Source organism: Gavialis gangeticus, unplaced genomic scaffold (genome assembly GCF_001723915.1).
Source record: "Gavialis gangeticus isolate Ggan-Ray unplaced genomic scaffold, GavGan_comp1, whole genome shotgun sequence".
Lineage (NCBI taxonomy): Eukaryota > Metazoa > Chordata > Crocodylia > Gavialidae > Gavialis > Gavialis gangeticus.
The window spans coordinates 15,253,904-15,273,516 of NW_017729003.1; the positions used below are offsets into that span (position 1 = coordinate 15,253,904).

The 19,613-nt window shown below is 43.5% G+C and overlaps 1 protein-coding gene across 3 annotated transcripts in view; it reads left to right on the top strand.

Moving 5' to 3' along the window:
* HERC4 (HECT and RLD domain containing E3 ubiquitin protein ligase 4) overlaps nt 1-19,613 on the top strand; it is a 106,101-nt gene that overhangs the window by 27,658 nt on the left and 58,830 nt on the right. For all 3 annotated transcript variants that reach the window (XM_019507876.1, XM_019507878.1, XM_019507877.1), the window contains exons 5-9: nt 3,177-3,398; nt 6,069-6,160; nt 14,251-14,381; nt 15,790-15,953; nt 16,366-16,442. In XM_019507876.1, the coding sequence (XP_019363421.1) occupies nt 3,177-3,398; nt 6,069-6,160; nt 14,251-14,381; nt 15,790-15,953; nt 16,366-16,442 (686 nt within the window). The remainder of the gene's footprint in view (nt 1-3,176; nt 3,399-6,068; nt 6,161-14,250; nt 14,382-15,789; nt 15,954-16,365; nt 16,443-19,613) is intronic.

The following is a 19,613-nucleotide window of genomic DNA, read 5'->3' on the forward strand; positions in this document are numbered from 1 at the left end:
TGTGGGGGGTGTGAGTGTGGGGTGAGGGAGCATGTGGGTGTGTGGATATGTGAAGTGTGGTTGGTATGCAGTTTGTGAGGGGCTGTGTGCGGGGGGAGGGTGGCTGTGGGGTATAGGTGTGGGGGTCTATGTGTATGGCCGTGTGAAGGTCGGTGTGGGTGCATGTGCATGTGGGACTTGCCTTACAAAAACTCTCTCTGTGTACACACACACGCTCTGTCTCTCCCTGTACACATACCTGTCGGGGAACAGTGGCCCCAAGGTCACGGTGGGCCGAGGGTTTCGATATGAAACAGGCGGGATTGGTGGCGAGGAGTCTGAGTGGTACAGGACGTGCGGTTTCAAATAAAGTTGATTTATTTACTTACGCTTTTAGAGTGTAGGCAGAAGAGCTTGCTTTTCAGTTACAGTATTAATGTTACAGTATTAACGAACGTACAAACAACACAGGGGTCTGTTGGCCCACGGGGTTCTCGAGTGAGCCCTTGCTTTCTAGCTGGAGCTAGGGGCGGCTGCCCAACTCGATAGTCCGAGGGCTGGTCAACAGCTCATAAATCGGGATACAGATAACAGAACTGTAACATGTAGAATGTCGTGATGCCAGTCCAAATGGACGAAACGGGTGGTCGTTGAGATGCCGAAGTCAAATTGGAGGTCGAAGTTATGATGTCGTAGCCAGTGGTCAAGGTCGAAGCTGGAAATTAGTTCGTTAGCCAGAGATCGATACGGAATAATCAGATCAAGACGAATCGAATAAATCGCAAAATCATAGCTGTGAGGAGACCAGTGGGCCCAAAGCCCTCCTGAGGAGCAGTCCCTGCAGCCGCAGCCTCTGCTCTCAAGATTGGTTCGATCTCTTCCTGTGGGACAGTCTCTGCTAAGGCAGTATCTGTTCGCAGGTCGAGCATGGTTTCCCTCCTGAGGAACAGTCCCTGTGAATAGCAGCCTCTGCTCTCAGGGTTCAGACAGGAGACCAGTGGGCTTAAAGCCCTCCTGAGGAGCAGTCCCTGTCAGGCCAGCCTCTGCTCTCAGGTTGGATCTCTCCTAGCGAGACAGTCCCTGCCAAGGCAGCCTCTGCTCGCCAGTCGAGCGGGTCTCCCCTCTGTCTCTCCGGTCTTCCCAGTCTCCTTCGTCTCCCCCCGGGTGAGGGACTCACAAGTCTTTTAAGGCAACCAGGTAGCCAATCAGGTTGCTTTTCCAAGAGAAATTTCTGGTCTAACTACATCATTCGCTGTGTGAGACTGAGCATGCGCCTTGTTACAAAACTAGGTCAGCTTTGATTGACAAGCCCTAGGGTCGCACAGGGGGCACATGCTGAGCATGCTGTGGAATTTTCCATAGGCCCTGTCTGCTTGTCTGCGCATGATCAAACTTAACTCTTGTGTTACCAGCATACATCTAAAATTTGTTCCGGACAATACCCACACTCCAGGGTACTGGCAAAGGCCCCATGCTGCCTCAGTCTGGCGATGCAGCTGGGAGCCATGTGGTGCTGCATCAGTATGCAGACAGATGCTCATATCATCTTTGACAGGCAGCCAGGAGCAGATAAATATTAATTTTCTAAATTTTTTAGGCGCCCTGTGGGCCAAACGGAATGGCCTGACGGGCTGGATCTGACCCACGGGCTATATTTTGCCTGCTCCGACCTCAAAAGAACTATTCATTCCCACAGAAAATTTCATAAAGGGGTTGACACAAGTGACTTACCTACAGTAAAACATGTTGCAAATGTTGACATTTGCTAATGTAGATTTTAGGCTCATTTAGTATTGGTAACACTGGGAATGTACATGGACCCCTAGTATTCTAAGCGGTGTCACCTTAAATTTGCTAATACTGGGGCTGATAATCTTCTAGTCTAATGGCAATGGCCCCTCTAGGTTGCAGCTTTGTAACATTGCTAATATTGATGTAACACAAATGAATTTTTGTTAACAATATTGAGATTTTTTGTAGAACTTTCCTACTGTAGGCAAAGCGACGACAGATGATCATATATCAGTATAGCTCCTGTGAACCAATAAACAGGTGCAAAAATTATTTCTCTGGGTAGTAGTGTCATGGTCAAAATGTTGATATTTCTGAAAAGGTCCCAAGCCTTATTTGATAAAGACTTTCCTTTTAACTCAAGAGTTGACAAGGTTCAGCTCGTGGGCCAGATCTGGCCTGTGGAGGTAGTGGATATGGGCCATGAAGTCAGAGGACTTTGCCTGTGCCCGCACTGTGGGTGGGTAATTGGAAACTGAGTTTGCGATGTTGCTGTTCTCACCCCTTCCCTTGCTCCCCTCCCACAACACACACTCATCCAGTTGTGGTGTGGGCATAGCTTCCAGCCAGCGGGGAGCTGTGCCAGGACCATGCAGCTTCCAGCTGTACCCACCCAGCAGCCAGGAGACGGGGGTGGCAGGGTGAGGGGTAGTGATGAGTGGGAGGAAGTGGCAGCACTGATGCAGTTTCTCTGGGAGTTGTCCGTGTGTTGCAGTAGGAGAATAGGAAGAAGCAGCAGCAGAGCAGGTGCAGCTTCCACCAGCTTGGCCCTGGCATGAATGCAGGCAAATCCTCACACCACTGAAATGCTGCTGAAGCCCCCCAGCCTGTCAGATGACTGCTGAGGTGTTCCTGTTTGTGTTTTGTAAAGGTGGCTGGCTGCTACCTTAACCAATAAGTAGCCACCTATTGTGGAGTGATAGGATAAGTTACAGAATGATAGCTCAGGCTTGAAAGAATTATTTCAGTAGTATAGATATTAACCTTACTCCAAAGTAACCGTACAAATTCATTGTGTGTACATTTATTGTTATGAAATTACTTAATATACTGTTTTCAGTTGAATTGGTAATGCTAATAGATAGCTGGCATTTTTAATATGAATATGTTAAGTATAGTCTTGGAGGTTTTGAACTGATTACTATTATTTTCAAATTTGTCAGATGACTAGGTTTGACATCAGCCTTAAATTTACAATCGCTTTTTTGGCTTTGAAAGAACAAAGAGGAATAAATTGCCAAACTCCTGAGATTATTAGTTCTAAACTTTCTGTAGAGGTAGTGCATCTATTTAATATTTTGCAGGTTGATCATTTTTTGTTAAAGTAAGTAAGTTTATTTGTACCTATGGTTGAAGTGTATGCATCCTTTCTCATTTTTAATTTTATATGTTTTTTTACTTAACAGGAAGTGAAGTTTTTTCCTGGGGACAGAATAAATATGGTCAACTAGGTTTAGGTTATGATTTTAAAAAGCAGGCTTCACCACAGTTGATTAAATCTTTATTGGGAATCCCCTTTGCACAAATCGCAGCAGGTGGAGCGCACAGTTTTGTACTAACTCTTTCTGGAGCCATTTTTGGATGGGGACGCAACAAATTTGGTCAGCTAGGTCTTAATGATGAAAATGGTAAGTAGTCATTAAGGTAATGGAACATTTTATAGTAGGAATCTTAATTGGTGTCTGTCTCTTTTTGGTGGTTTGGAATAATTTTCAGATTGGGGTCCTTGTTAATATAACTGAAAAGCAGAGTTTTATGAGCAACTTGGCTTTCTGGTTTGGTCAGTATCCAGTTTATATTTGCTGTATCTTGGGCCTTTTGGGATCAATTGAAAATGCAGTTCAGAGTCTAGGGCAGCTTTCTCCTTATAGAGCCAACATGGATTATAAAATCTACACTAAAGACCTAGAATAAATGTTTGCATGCTTGCTAAAATTTGTATGAGTAACAACTCCCAGTGACTTCAGTAAGCGTAATAAACACCTTAGGTGTGAGTGGTAGAAAGGTAAAAGTGTATACAGGCAGTCCTCAGACTTACGACACAATTGGTTCCTGAAAACCACATCTTAAGTTGAAGCGTTGTAACTCAGAACCAATTTTCTCATAAGAAACAATGTTATAAATGGGGTCTTTGTTCCTGAACCAAGGTCCAGTACCCTATTTTCACTAAAAATACCCCAGAATTTTGTACTCGATCAATTATAGATGAGTAATATAGCTACATTAGTGTATTTATATTGTAAATAGCAATTGTATTGATTTGGAAGGACTCCTTTGAGGTGACTTTGCTGGACTTTTTGAAAGACTCTTGGTTGGACTTTTTGAAGGGTTCTTGGCTGGAGTCTTTTCAGGAGTCTTGGATGCGGGTTTTTCTGGAGTCTTGTCTGCTTTCTTAAAGAAAGTATCCAAGGAAGTTTGGACAGACGTTCTCCAGGGAGATGAGCAATGCAGCGAACTTGTTCGCTGGCGTGGTGTCATATCGGATCAAGCATTGTAAAGTTGAAACTGACGTCATAAAGTTGAAACAGGGTGTCAATTTATAAACGTTGCAAGTGCAAAACATTGCAACTTGAAACATTGCAAGTCAAGGACTGCCTGTACTGTGCTTTTCCCATTCCAGAATGAGGTCAAGTATAACTGTCTGGAAATTAGACAGGACCATCAAAAAGAAGGCCTGTGTTAGATGTCACTCATGAAAACTGATGTTAGTTTCTTACAAAAGATGTAATAGTTTTTTGGGTGTTTTTTTTTTTTTTTTCCTGTTTCACGGTCAAAAGATCTGATGGTGTGCTGTAATACTTCCGTTATGATTGACAAATGTTTTGGATTCTGAGTCTCTATATTTAGAAACTTTTTCTTTTTTGAAGTTTGGACAAAATGATTTGTTTAATTGTTGGGAACTGGAACTTTAGGTAAATCACATTTTCTGAGATTCAGCTTAATTTATACAATCTACTCTATGTTCATTAGATACGGACAAGTTTTGTGTTTCCTCTTCACTATATATTTGTCTCTCTTCTCTCACTCGTACCTCTTAGGAAATAAGTCCTCACTCTTCGTTGTTTGGGTCTGTCTTTTTTTTTGTAAACATTCAGGTACAAACTGATTAAACAAACAGTCCTTTCCTTTTATTATATTAATTATATTTATTTTTGGGTATATTAAGTTGTAGGCTTCTAGTTATGAAGGTGACCTGGTATGCATCTGCACAGATGCAATTAAGTGACGATTATGATGTGTAAATAAATCTGTGGATACAGAAATTCAGTTACTAGAGTTCCTCACAAATATCTTGTTCTTGTAAAGTAAAGAAATGATGCAAGTGGGTGAAAAGGCAGTGATCCTGGGAATGGTAGTGTTGGTTATGTGATATAGGTCAGGAAGGGGGAGGAATGCTTATCAAAAACTTCTTGAGAAAAATGCTATGCAACTAAAGCTTGTTTCTGAAATAATAATTCTTGTGTTCACCAACACTTTTCATGAGAGAATTAGAAAGAGTCAGACTGGTTCTGTGTGGTCAAAATTTCCCAGGAACTTTAGCTGATAGAAGAAGACATTGCTCTATTTTAAACTTTATATTTTTCATAGCTTTTCTTCTTTAGAATCCTTGTTCCCTGCTGTTATTGAGCACACATTGTCAATAATTATATATATTTTTAATGTCAGGAAAATGTTTAAAGCTTCTTCATGTACACAAACAAATTTTATTTAATTATACTTTTTATATTTCTTAACTTCATTTATGCAGCCAGATGACAATGCTGCTTTGCTCTGACTTCTGAAGGGAAACTGAAACCATCTCTCAAATCTGCATGCAAACACTGCCTTTCCCTCTCTATTAAAGTGCTATGAATGAACAGTGTATAACACCTGGAATATTACAATTCATTGTAATGCTATACCTTCTTTGTTGTGTTTCTTAAAAACAAAACATTTTTCATAATATCCTTTCTGCATTGTCAGCCACAGGTGTGATATTCTGTTTCTTTGTATTTTGTGACTTTTGAAATCATGTACCTGAGTTAGTGCTTTTTATTTTAGGGAACGTTTATCCTTTGACAAAGTGGGAGAAAATGAATTCTTACTGTAGGATTTCAGTATGGTACTCTGAGTTACTCATCTTTTGCATTTTGCTCTCATTTTGAGTTCTGAAGTGTAATAAATAGGCTTAAAAAGATCAGTCATTTTGAAAATTAAATTTGAATGCAGTGTTTGTTAATTCTCTTTTCTTGTTGCTTAATACACGTTTTAAATTTACTTACATTACGGTGACCCAACATTTCTATTATAACTTTCAGACAGGTATGTTCCTACTCTGTTGAAATCACTAAGATCTCAGAAAATTGTTCATATCTGTTGTGGAGAAGATCACACTGCTGCTCTTACAAAGGTATAGTACTTACAGGATATTTTTATATTTTTGGATTTGTTTATTTTCAGTTTGTCAAGTAAGTGACTAGTGCTCTTCTAAAAGTGCCTAAACAGAGTGTTTGCTTTTCTTGAATTGGATGGCTTAAATGCCCCATGGTAATTATTTATCATGATAATGATAGAAGGATTAAATGTATCTAATAACGATTCATATTTTGAAAAGTCATTTTAGTCTTAAATCTGACAGATTTTCTAAGGTTGAATTTCCAGGGTTCTACAGTAAAAACAGTGATGTCATAGTACCGTCTCTAGGGGTGGCTGTGAAGCCCCTGGAGGCCAAGACATTTTCTCTTACCCTGATCTATGGGCAGTCTTCCCTTCTCGCTGACTATGCCTTGATGTAAATAGTTGTTTAAAATGCGGGAGGCTGTCCTGATCTTACTGTAACGATCACCAAGTGTCTATGGTTAGTGCCTTATGGGATAATTGTGACTCTTCTGACCCTGTACCACACCCCAAGCCTTGCATGCATCATCACTCTCCATTGATTTTTCTGTACACTCTGATCCTGACCCTGGGCTACCAGACCCCTCATTCTCTTCCTCAGCCCCTCTGTGGGCTACTAGATCCCCCTTGGTCTCATTCAGATCCTGCTGTTTCCTGGCCCCTGCTGGGCCTCTGGATCTTTTTGGGCCCACTGAAACCTCCTTCTCTTGCTTTTCTGTTGAGGTGTGCTCCCCTAGCTTTTCCCCTCCAAAGGATGACTCACAAGGCTGTGGGGGCTGAGGCTTTCAGGTTCCCCATATTTACCTTTCCCTGGGATGTTCACGTGTGGCATTTCATGGAGGCTTCCCTGTCATGGACATCCCCACCACACTAACCCACCCCAGTAGGGTACAGTTTTACGTCTTACCCAGGACCAACCTCAGAGGAGGGGCAGACTGAAGTGCTCTGGGTTAGAATACAAGGGGGGTCAGGGGGAATGGGACTTAACGGTGGGTGTCTACTACAGACCACCCAACCAGGGGGAAGAGCTGGACTAGGAATTCTCAGGTCAGCTCGTGGAGGCAGGGTGACCTAAACTACCCAGACGTCTGCTGGGAGGAGCAGTCAGCTAGGTCTGACCGCTCACATAGGTTCCTAGCCGAGATACAGGACCTCCACCTAACCCAGGAGGTGCACAGTCCCATCGGGGGAATGCATTGCTGGACCTGGTCCTGGCCACAGGCAACCACGTGGTGAGGGGGCTGCAGGTTCTCAACCACCTGGGCGATAGCAATCATCGCCTACTGGAATTCACCATCCAGTGCAGGGTGTCGAAGGCCTGCAGCAAGGCAGCAGCCCTGGACTGGAGGGCCATTTTCAATGAATTAAGGAGATTAGTCAGGGAGGCACTGAGGTCCCAGAGGGGAGGAGAGTTGGGATTCCAAGAAGAGTGGTTGTTCCTTAAGGAGACAATCCTCTGAGCCCAAAGGGTGACAATCCCAATGCAAATCAAAGGGGGCAAGAGTGCTCAAAACCCCCCATGGCTCACCAAAGGCATTCAGAATCATCTGAAAACTAAAAAGGAGGGAGGCGTACACCTGATGGAAGGGAGGGGCCATCACCAAGGAGGATTACACCTCCATTGCTCAAGATTGTAGGGGGGCTATTACGAAGGCTAAGGCTGACACAGAACTGGGACTAGCAACCCGGATCAAAGACTACAAGAAGTCCTTTTTTAAATACATAGGGAGTAAAAAGAAGGCACCAGGTAACATGGGGCCCCTGCAGGACACGCTTGGCAATCTGGTGGTTGCACCAGATGATAAAGCTGACCTCTTTAACAAATTCTTTGCCTCCATATTTCTGAGCAGGGACCAGGACATCCCTCCCACCATAATCCCCGATGAACTCAGGAGGGGGTCAGAGAGGACCTGGTTAGGGAACTTCTGTTGGGACTGCACATCTTCAAATCGGCGGGTCCAGATGATCTCCACCCAAGGGTGCTAGGGGAATTGGCAGAGGACATTGCGGGATGCCTGGCACAGCTCTACGAGCACTCGTGGTGCTCTGGAGAGGTGACAGAGGATTGGAAAAGGGCCAGCAGTGGTCCCCATTTTCAAATAAGGGATGAAGGAGGACCCAGGAAACTATAGGCCCATTAGTCTTACCTCAGTCCTGGGGAAGCTCTTTGAGAAAATTATCCAGAAGCACATCTGCGAGGGACCAGCAGGGGAGATTATGCTTAGGGGCAACCAACACGGGTTCATTAGAGGCTGGGTTGGTCAGAACAACCTGGTGGCCTTCTACGACCAGGTCACAAAATCCTTGGATGCAGGTGTCGCAGTGGACGTAGTTTTCTGGATTTTAAGAAGGCCTTCAACACTGTCTCTCAGCCCATTCTCGTCAAAAAAAATTAGGTGGCTGTGGCGTTGATGCCTATGCAGTCAGATGGGTCACAAATTGGCTGGAGGGCCGCACCTAGAGAGTGGTAGTGGGTGGGTTGTTTTTGACTTGGAGGGATGTGGGCAGTGGGGTTCCCCAGGGCTCGGTCCATGGGCCCGCACTGTTCAACACCTTCATCAGCGACTTGGACAAGGGGGTGAAAAGCACCTTGTTCAAGTTCGCAGATGACGCTAAGATGTGGGGAGTAGTGGGCATGTTAGAAGAGAGGGACAGGCTACAGCTAGACCTGGACAGGTTACAAGGGTGGGCGGATGAGAATAGGATGGGTTTCAATACTGACAAGTGCAAGGTGCTGCACCTGGGGAGGAAGAACCAGCAGCACACCTACAGGCTGGGGAACTCCCTTTTCGTCAGCACAGAGGCAGAAAATGTCTATGGGACATTGGTCAGGCCACAGTTGGAGTACTGTGTCAAGTTCTGGGCACCGCACTTCAGGATGGATGTGGACAGCATAGAGAGGGTCCAAAGGAGGGCCACTTGCATGATCAGGGGGCAGCAGGGCAGACCCTACAAGGAGAGGCTACAGGACCTGAACCTGTTCAACCTTGACAAGAGAAGGCTGAGATGGGACCTGGTGGCCTTCTGCAAATTGGCCAAGGGGGACCAGTGGGGAATGGGAGAGACACTGTTCCCCCAAGCACTACCAGGAGTAACTAGGAATAATAGCCATAAGTTGACTGAGTGTAGATTCAGGCTGGACATCAGGAAGCACTACTTCACAGTCAGGGTGGCTAGGATCTGGAACCAACTTCCAAGGGAAGTGGTGCTTACTCCTACCCTGGGGGTGTTCAAAAGGAAGCTAGATAAGCACCTTGCTGGGGTCGTCTGACCCCAGCATTCTTTCCTGCCCATGGCAGGGATCAGACCTCATGATCTGCTCAGGTCCCTTCTGACCCTACCAACTATGAAACAACCTCTGGGCTATCCTGCTCTAGCAGTCCCTGCCCCTCTTGGGCTACAGGCTCCTTGGTCTCTTGCAGATGTCACTTGCCCCTCCTGGGCTGCATACCTCTAGGTCCCCTGGCTTCGCCCCTCTTTGCCCCTCCCTTGGGTTGAACGCCTCCAGGCCCCTCAAAGATCTTACCGCCAGCTCAGCACTATCACTGTTTGATGTTCACTTGATCTCACTGCAACACAGTTCCCCTGTCTCTACCCTTCATCAGGTCCCATACTCAACCCTTCTCTCTGGGCTTTGAATCCCTTGTTACATCCCCTATGCTTAGCCCCTCTCTCTGGGGACTCACCTTGGACCCCTCAGTAGGTCCCATACATGCAGCCCCTCTTTCTGGGCTTCGGACCCCTTCTTGGGTCCCCAGGAACCTTCTCCACCCCTTAGTTCCTTCCCAAACCTCCAAACTGCTTGAGGTGTTACTCCATGCTAGCTTTCTGGAGCTGCAGTCCCCCTGCTGAGATCGTATTTTTCTCAGTAGCCTCCAGGATTTTACTGCCATCTTTGCTCAGGACCTGAGCTTATATCCACCCTAAGTCCAGCCTTCTTCCTGGATCAGATGACTCCTCAATCAGCTTTACCCCCACCTGCAGGCTTCTGGGTCAGATGACCCCACAATCAGCCCTGGCCCCAATTTCAGGCTGCCTCACTGGCTGCTTCACCTCTTAAAGTAGCAGGTGACCCATGCATCCTGCCACATGTATCTTTGCACGTGGCATTATTTAATGTATATAAGAACTGAGGTTTCTGTTTAGTATATGCTCAAAAATACTGATGAAGTTTTGAATTTGCTTTTATTTTTAATGCACTTTGTCATGAAGCTTTCATTTACTCAGTTGATTTTTAAATGGGGTTATATAGTTGAGTATATTATTTTAACAGCAGTTTGGTTTGCATATAGTACATAACTAGCAATAAGGGAAATTGAAGGCATATATAACTATGAGGCTAAGTATGGTGCAGTTAAGTAATAGTATGAGCTTTCTTTAGGCTAGGGACAGAAATTACTCATAAACTGGTTTAAGTGATCAGAAACGGGTTTAAATTTGTAACAGAACAGAACTTCAGTGTGCATAAACCGCTTTAAAAATGACCAAAACTGGTTGAAGATAAACCTGGTTGAATGTAGTATCAGACTTAACTAATTTAGATGCAACCAGTTACAGAACTTCTGTCCCAGACCCCTTCCTGGTTTAAGGCAACTCACAGTCCCCCAGCATCCCAGGACGCTTTGCAGCCCTGGGCTGTACTGTTTGCTCCGGTGGAGCAGAGTTGGCCCCAGCCTTCTCCTCCCCAGGCAGACCACATCACTGCTCTGGCTGGCTGAGAAGAGGGTGGGAAACCCTGCTTCGGACTGCATCCGGGGTCTGCCTGGCAGGGGCGCGGCAGCCCCTTCCAGGCTTCCCCCTTTCCTGTCCTTCACGACTCAAGTGGCAGGAGCAGGGGGCATGGCTAGACACTGGTAGCCTGAGGTGAAGAAGGGGAAGGGGCCTTAACCCCAGCTGGTGCCAGTGGGAGAGGGGAGGGAGGGTGGATTAAACCCCACCCCCCTCTGCCTCAGGCTAGTGGCATCTGGCCACGCCCACGGCTCCTGCTGCTTGAGCAGTGAAGGGGGGGGGGTGTGGGGAAGCTTGGCAGGGACTTCTGTGCCCCTGCCAGGCAGACCCTGGATGGAGTCCCATGCAGCTGGGAGAGAGGATTAAACCCTTCCCAACTTCTTGCCCCCCCCCCCGCCTCAGTGTGGTAGCTGGAGGCCGGGGTATGGCCATGCTCCCCACCACTTGAGTGGTGATCGGGGAAAAGCCTGGCAGGGGCTGCTTCCCCTGTCCCCCTCCAGGTACACCATGGCTGGGGGTCTTGCAGACCAGGGCGGGGGTTTAAACTCTTCCCCAGTCATACTCAGTGTCTGCTGGGGCCTGGCCACGCCCCCCTCAGATCAGCTTCCCTCCAGCCATCTGGCCACTGCTGAAGAGAAGGGGGGTCTTGCTCCCCGCCCCAGCTTCTGACCTGAGCCTCTGCAGGCATGTGGCTGCATTTCCAGAATCAAAAGTGAATGTTTGTTCACTTGCTTCTCGGTTCAATCTATGCAGTTTAGATTAACCTGCAAAGAACGAATCAGTTAAAGTTTGGGCTTTTTTGTATGTCTGTACTTAGCCTTAGTGTTCAGATTCAACCTGACTTGGAGGAAAGACCATTTATTTGAATGTATTTAGTCATAGAATCATAGAAGTAGGGTTGGAAGGTACCTTATAGATCTTCAAGTCCGACCCCCTGCCAGGACAGGAGAAAAAACTGGGCTCAAATGATCCCAGCTAGGTAGGCATCACGCCTCCCCTTAAAGACCCCCAGGGTAGGAGCCAGCACCACTTCCCTTGGAAGTTGGTTCCAGATCCTAGCCGCCCTAACTGTGAAGTAGTTCTTACGGATGTCTAATCTAAACCTACTCTCCAACAACTTGTGGCTGTTATTCCTTGTTATGCCAGGGGGCGCTAGGGGAAACAAGGTCTCTTCCAAACCCTTCTGGTCCCCCCTAGTGAGTTTATAGTCAGTGTCAATGCAGTTCAGATCTGCAAAGAGTTAAAAAAAATTGAGAGATGTAATACTTAACTTATGCTGTTAACATGCTACCATATAGATTGTTTCAGTCTGTCTTGTGTTTGAGGTTTGGTAATTGTTTTTGGTAGTATGTAAACTGTGTATTTCTGCTATTTGCTAGAAGGGTTCATAGGAAAGAAAGAGTTCCTTGGACTTCTTTGAGGCCTAGTATCTATGGAGTGTCTAGTGATTAGAAGTACGTACCTTCATTATTTTTGATGGGTAGTGCCATATATGAATGACAATTTTAAATAACAAAAATGGATTAATTTTCCTTGTGTTTGACTTTTATATTTGGGTTAATGTCATGGCTGCTCTGTTTTGTTTAGCTGCCTTCAAAACACCAGTTAATTTTAATAAAAATATTTTCAGTTTGCTAAATAATCATGTAGAAACATGTTAATTTCATACTGTATAGGATCTGATTGAACAAATGAATATACCAGCCCTTTTAGTTAACTTTTTTTTTGATTTTGGGGTTTTTGTTAAACATGATAAGTTCAGAGTGTCTGATCATGAGAACTTTTGGAATTCCAGAGAGAACTTGTCTGGTTTTATTGTCTCAACTGCAAAAAAAACAAACAAAGAACCCCTCCCCCCCCGAACCAAACCAAACCAAACCAAACCAAACCAAACCAAACCAAACCAAACCAAAAAAAACATTGCAGCAAAGGCTGCTTTAGTAATAGTCTGATGTTCGGTTGGGGTGGGGAAGAATATTAAGGTTGTGTCTTTGTATGGTGTTGTTTGGACTTCTGCATTACTACAAATAAAAAGTTTTTGTTGTATGAGAGAATTTAAGGACACTGCTGACATTTGGCAAAATTTAATTTAAAAAAAAAAAGAAAATTAGAAATTTTTACATGGTGAGAGGAGAAAAGAGTTCCAAGAAAACAATTAATCATTATTTGTATTCTTTTGCAGTGTTCATAAACCAGATTCTGTAATAGTAAATTCCTGAAATTGAAACTGAATTAATTTTTATTGTTCAAGCTTAGAGAAATGCACAATGTGAATGAAGAATAATGGCCAAAATTGCATTATAAACTGTTCTTTCCTTTAAATAAGACATTTATTAATATCTGTAAATTAATTTTACAGTAAATTTAAGTTGAAACTATAATTTTTAATGGAAAGCAATGGATTTGTTCATTTAACAGTAAACACTGAAATAAATGCAGTGTTTTAAATATACACAGCCCCTTTGGGCACTAGGCTCTCTTTGCCTGGTATGCACGGAAGGATCAGGGTCTTGGACTATATTTCTGTGAGTAGAGTAAATGTGTGTATGTTTTGAGTATCTTCAAATCCCTTTTAAAATTTAGAAATACCTATTTATCGTAAATCCGTGAATAAGGCTGTTGCTTTTTCTCAGCGGATGCTGCCTTTTAATGATGATTTCCAGCAGAGATGCAGTCTGATGCAGAGTAGGATTGAAAGAGTCAGCTTTACAATTGCAAAGCATTTGAAAATGGAAAATTTCAGAGTTGTAAGGTAAGTTGTACAATTTTTGAAAAAAATATTTTTGATATTAACGTTTTTGTTTAAGGTTTTTGGTTAATTTCCTGTTAAATTAATCAAAAACTTTTTTAATAACTGAAATTGCCTTACAACAGTGGTGAAATTAAAATTTCATACACCTTCAAATAATGAAGCTGATTATTTCTGTCATACTCTGCATCATCTGTCTGAGGAGGGCAACTTCATATTTGGTAATTACTTTAAGTAAGAAAAAGCTAAAAAGTTATGGTTTAAAAATGGATTTTAAAAATAGGATTTATATATTTATAGTTCAGCAAGATAATGAGAATTGGGAGAGGAAAAACTAGGGTTTCCATCTCTTACCAGCCAAGTTAATCCTAGAACAGCTTTGTGTAATACCGTTAAATCATTTTTCTTGTGGTTTCCATACAGATAAGGTAATGCATGATATACCACATTTTCATCAATGCAGTTAACTTGTGACCTTTGTATATCAGAGTATCCATATTATTTCTTTTCTCTTAGTTTATGAAATATTAAAATAAACCAAGAAAGGGGAGCTGTTAGTCTCCCAACTATTATTATGTTGTATTTTGAGATGCTTCCTAATTTATTCCAATAATCTATTTGTTTAGGAAGGTGGGGTTTTTACATTTGGAGCTGGAGGCTATGGTCAGTTGGGTCATAACTCTACCAGCCATGAGATAAACCCAAGAAAAGTTTTTGAACTTATGGGAAGTGTTGTCACGCAAATTGCTTGTGGAAGGTAGGTCCATTCTGCAGTAGAGGCATGAATTTCACAAGTGTCCTGTACCAAGCGCCATGTATATTTTATAATGAAATATCAGAAATTTGACTCTAACAGGTAAGGTATGATGACAGTAATTTTAGAGACTTAAAGTACTTTTTTGTTTAGAGCACTCAGTAGCAAAGTAAAGAAAACTGTCCTACACAAAAAGCATGAATAATCTAAACTGCATAACAATTTATTTGTAATCTGCGTCTGTTCTCATATTCCTGCTTTTGAGTACCTGTTGGTTATTGTTTATTGCCTTCACAGAATATGAATGTGTTTGAGTTTTGGGGGTGTTTTTAACTGTAAAAAGATTTTGTAGTAATGAGTTTCACACTTGAAATACATGGTGTGTGAAGACAACTTCCTTTTGTTTTAAATTTACTACCTAGTAATTTCATACTAGGACCTCTAGTTCTTGTATTGTGAGAGAGAGTTGATAATAAATCCCTATTTCCTTTTTCTTCACCATTAAGTATTTTGTAAATTCATAACATATCCCACCCCACAACCTCTCTCTCTCTCTTTTTTTTTTTTACTGAATCGGTCTACCCTCTTTAGTTCTCTTCATCTAGAAGCCCCTCTGTATGAGTAATCATCCTTGTTGTGCTTCTCTTGTTCTATATCCTTTTTGAGGTATGGGGACCAAAACAGGGCATGGTATTCTAGGTGTGGACAAACTGTGGATTTATAAAGGGGAATAATGATACTTTCTGCTTTGTTTACAATTCCTTTCTTAATAATTCGTAATATTTTGTTTATCTTTATGATGACAGCTAAGCACTGAGCTGATCTTTCTAGCAAACTGTCCACAATGACGCCCACATCTCCATCCTGTTTTTTTGTTTTGGGTTTTTTTTTAAGACTTAATAACCAACAGGTGTAGACTCTACCAGTACAGTCATAATAGCTAAAAACATGTTCCCTATTCCCAAACAATCTAGAGCCAGGTTATCCAATTTGTAAGCCTCTGGGGGCTGCAAGCGGTGCAGGCTGTACTGGGTGTGCTGTGTGGATACACCATTCTCTTCCTTCCACAACGGCTTCCCTGGGTGTGCCTCCCCAAGCTAATTGCAGACAGTATAGTTGAAATTGCAAAACTATGAATGTCTGGAGATCTCCAGACATGGGGGCGAGGCTGTGGAGGGAAGCAAGCTCTGTAGAGCTGCTTTGTCCCCTAAAGTTCTGTATGGTTCTGCTGTTACCTCAGGACATGTGATCTTTTCTGATTTTTTTTTTTTTATTTGCAAGACTTTAAACATACAATTAAAGGTCCTGTTTTAACCTGGCTGTATGATGCTTCAGTATTGAGTGGAGGAAGGGGTTCTATTTGTTTAGTTTTGTCTGTTTTTATTTTAAAATTTGTTTCTCATTTTCCTAGGCAGCACACCACTGCATTTGTTCCTTCATCCGGAAGAATTTATTCTTTTGGTCTTGGAGGTAATGGCCAATTAGGTACAGGAACAACCAGTAATAGGAAAAGTCCTTTCACAGTAAAAGGAAACTGGCTTTCTTATAGTGAAGCCAACAACCCACCAACCACAGGTAAGTGTGTGATGTTAAATGCTTATAGTTTTGACTTCTGTTCCTGTATGAATCTTCAGATGTAATCACCTGTGGTTTTATTTATCTCTTGATGAAGATAGTTTTTATTTTGTCTAATGTTTTTCTTCCCTAGCACTCCTACATAGGCTTAAATCTGAACTAGAGGATTCCATTTTGGTATGGTCTTGGTAAAGTTGTGATGCTTGTTTAATTCCTTGAGCAGGAACAGTGAATATTAGTGAAGCTAAAGTTTCAGGCAGTTGCTAGTGTTCTTAAAATATTGTTATGAAGACTTGCCCTGAGCTAGAGTAGATGATGGAGAAATACCAGCTGTTCATGCAGCAGTCAGATGTGTCATCTCATGTGTCACGTCAGAGATTTTTGTAATAACCACATTTTATTCTAATTACAGACAATGAACAATATTACTGTGTAAAACGAATTTTCTCTGGTGGAGACCAAAGTTTTGCTCATTACTTTAATCCACAGGTAATAGTATAAAAAGGCTCTTTCTGTTCTGGCATCCATACTGTATGAAAACATTTAAGAAATATACTTTATAGCAAATAGTAATACCTGTTATTTATTGATTAATTTCACTTCATCTTTACATGGGGTTTAGGAACTGATATGTGTGAAGTGTCTGGGTTCTACTGTGTTACAGTAATTTAGTCTGTCTGAAATATCCAATATTAAACATGAAGCTGCCTAAACGGGGCTCTGCCACTCTTGTTTTCTAGCAAGCCTGTAATACTTTCCCAGAACACGGATGTACAAATAAGGGCTTTTCATTATACAGAAGTTACTGTGAAGTAAGCTAACTAGTCTGCAGCTTTTAAACAGCACTTTCCCCCAAGCTGTTTGTCAGTGGCAGCTGAATAAGCTTTGGGGCATCACAGCCTGACATGGGCTGGTCAGGTGGCTGGGTGGGTAGAAATTGTACCTCTGCTTCTCTGTTCCTCGGGGGCTGCCCAAAGTCTCTAAGGCTTTTAAACAATGCTTTCCCCCAGGCCACTGGTCCATTTCATTCTGTTTCTGGCAACTGATGTGGAGACTTTGGATAGTCCTCCAGAGCATCCAGCATCTTGGGAAACCAGAGGCAGGAGTATGCTCTATGTACCCATACCCTTTTCTCCAAATCAGCCTGGAATGCCCCCAAAGCCTAGTCTGATACCAGGTATGGAATTAAATTGATAAGCAGCTTGGTGGGGGAAATGCTTCTTAAAAGCTGTGGAGTCTTTGGGCAGACCCCAGAATACTCATCTCCCTGAGAACCTAAAAGCAGAAGTTCAGGCACCACACTGCTACCTGTCTACCCATAAGGAAAGCCTTCTTAAGCACCCAGCCCTCTGGAAAAGGAGAAGAAGGGGTCCAGATGGCCACTTGGTTGGGAGGGGCTCATACCTTCACCCACAAATCAGTCTCTGATGCACCAGACACTGGTGCATCACTAGGAATTGAAGTAACTTGAGTGGATTGGGAGAAAGTGCTCTTTAAAAGCCACAAAAGCTCTGGTATTCCCAGGGGTGTAGGTTGTAGCCTGTTGGTCTAAGGACATAGGCAGACAAGGTTCTTTGGGTGATCTGATATCTTTTATTAGTCCAACTTAAATAGTTGGAAAAAAAAATTAAGCAAGCTTTTGGGTTCAAAAATCCTTAGTCAGTCTGAGGAAGTTTCAGCAGTTGGTGCATGATCTTCCTGGATGGAATGAAAAGTAAGGAAGCCAGAGGCTGGTCTGGTATGCATACAAGATAGTCAGTGAAGATGTAGATTGAGGAGTCAATGGGTGAGAGACAGGCTGGGTGTGGGGGAGAGAAGGGGGATGAATAGTGGAGAGATACCTGGGGAGTCAGTTGTCAGGCAGGTTATAATGTGTCATAAATCCAATATCTATATTTAGTCCATGATTTTTAGTATCCAGGAGGTTGATGAGGTGGAGTTCATAGGCTCATCTCTGGGAAGTGTTTTGTAAGCATCTTTTGAGGATCAGGACTGAGAGATTGGAGAGAGAGTGGTTTTCTTGTGAGAAATGTGCCCCCACAGGTAATTGGGTATTCCTGTCTTTGATAGATTTCTGGTGTGCATTCATTCTGGTGCACAGTTGTTGTTTGGTCTCTCCTACATATTTTCTATTAGGGCATTTGGTGCATTGGATGAGATATATTACATTTCTGGAGGTGCAGCGGTAAGATCCAGGAATGCTGATGGCTTTGTTGTGGGGTGTAGTAATTGTGGGGGTGGTGGAGATGTTGGCCGGTTTTGGATTTCTTGTCATGACATGGTCTGGATCCATTTGGTGTGTTCTGGGCCTGAGGAAGTTTGCTTCTGGTGATGAGGTTAGCGAGGTTCGGTGCTTGTTTCAAGGCTAGGATGGTTGGCTCCACTTCATCAACCTCCTAGATGCTAGAAATCATGGACTAAATATAGACATTGGGTTTGACACATTATAACCTACCTGACATCTGACTCCCGAGGTACCTCTCCACTATTCATCCCCCTTCTCTCCCCACCACCCAGCCTCTCTCTCACACATTGACTCCTCATTCTGTCTTCAGTGACTGCCTGTCACTGCATGCATGCATACCAGCCCAGCCTCTGGTTTCTTTACTTTTCATTCCATCCAGGAAGAGCACACATCAACTGCTGAAACTTTCTCAGCCCGATGAAGGGGTTTTGAACCTGAAACCTTGCTTTAAAATTTTTTTTCTAACTGCTTAAGTTGGTCTAATACAAGATATCAGATTCACCCCAAGAACTTGTCTGGTAGTCCCAATCACTCAGCTCTCAGGAACCCAGAAACAGGGGTGTAGGAGCCCCCTCCTATGCACACATGCTTGGGCATACGTAGTCAGAATACAATGACACAGATGTTTGTTAACAGCAGGAGTGGTCTTTACTGAACTCAGTTGTTCTTTATTGAATGCAGTGCTAGGGACAAGGTGATCAGAAAATTGCATTTTTGGGCAATTGATGTCGTCTTCCTCTTTTTTGGTGTCCAGTCAGCTGGGGCCTTCTCCCCTACTCAGGGAGTACTGGGTAAACTGGGGCATTTGCCATTGGGAAATATGCTGGGTTTGGTATTCACTACAATGCCCTGGTGGTGGGTTAACAGCACTGCAGTACGTAAAAGTTGATTTTGAACCTTGGGCAGTGTGCATAGACACTTTTTATCATAGTTTCATAGTTGGTAGGGTCGGAAGGGACCTGAGCAGATCATCAAGTTCGATCCCCTGCCATGGCAAGAAAGAGTACTGGGGTCAAACGACCCCGGCAAGGTGTTCATCTAGCCTCCTCTTAAAGACCCCCAGGGTAGGAGCCAGCACCACTTCTCTTGGAAGTTGGTTCCAGATCCTAGCCACCCTGACAGTGAAGTAGCGCCTCCTGGTATCTAGCCTGAATCTACCTTCTGCCAGCTTATGAACGTTATTTCTAGTCACTTCTGGTAGTGCTTGGGGGAACAGGGATCCCCCAGTGCCTGCTGGTCCCCCCCCGACTAGTTTGTAAACAGCCACTAGATCCCCCCTCAGCCTTCTCTTATGGAGGCTGAACAGGTTCAGGTCCCTGAGCCTTTCCTCGTAGGGCCTGCCCTGCTGCCCCCTGATCATGCAGGTGGTCCTCCTCTGGACACTCTCCATGTTGTCCACATCCCTCCTGAAGTTC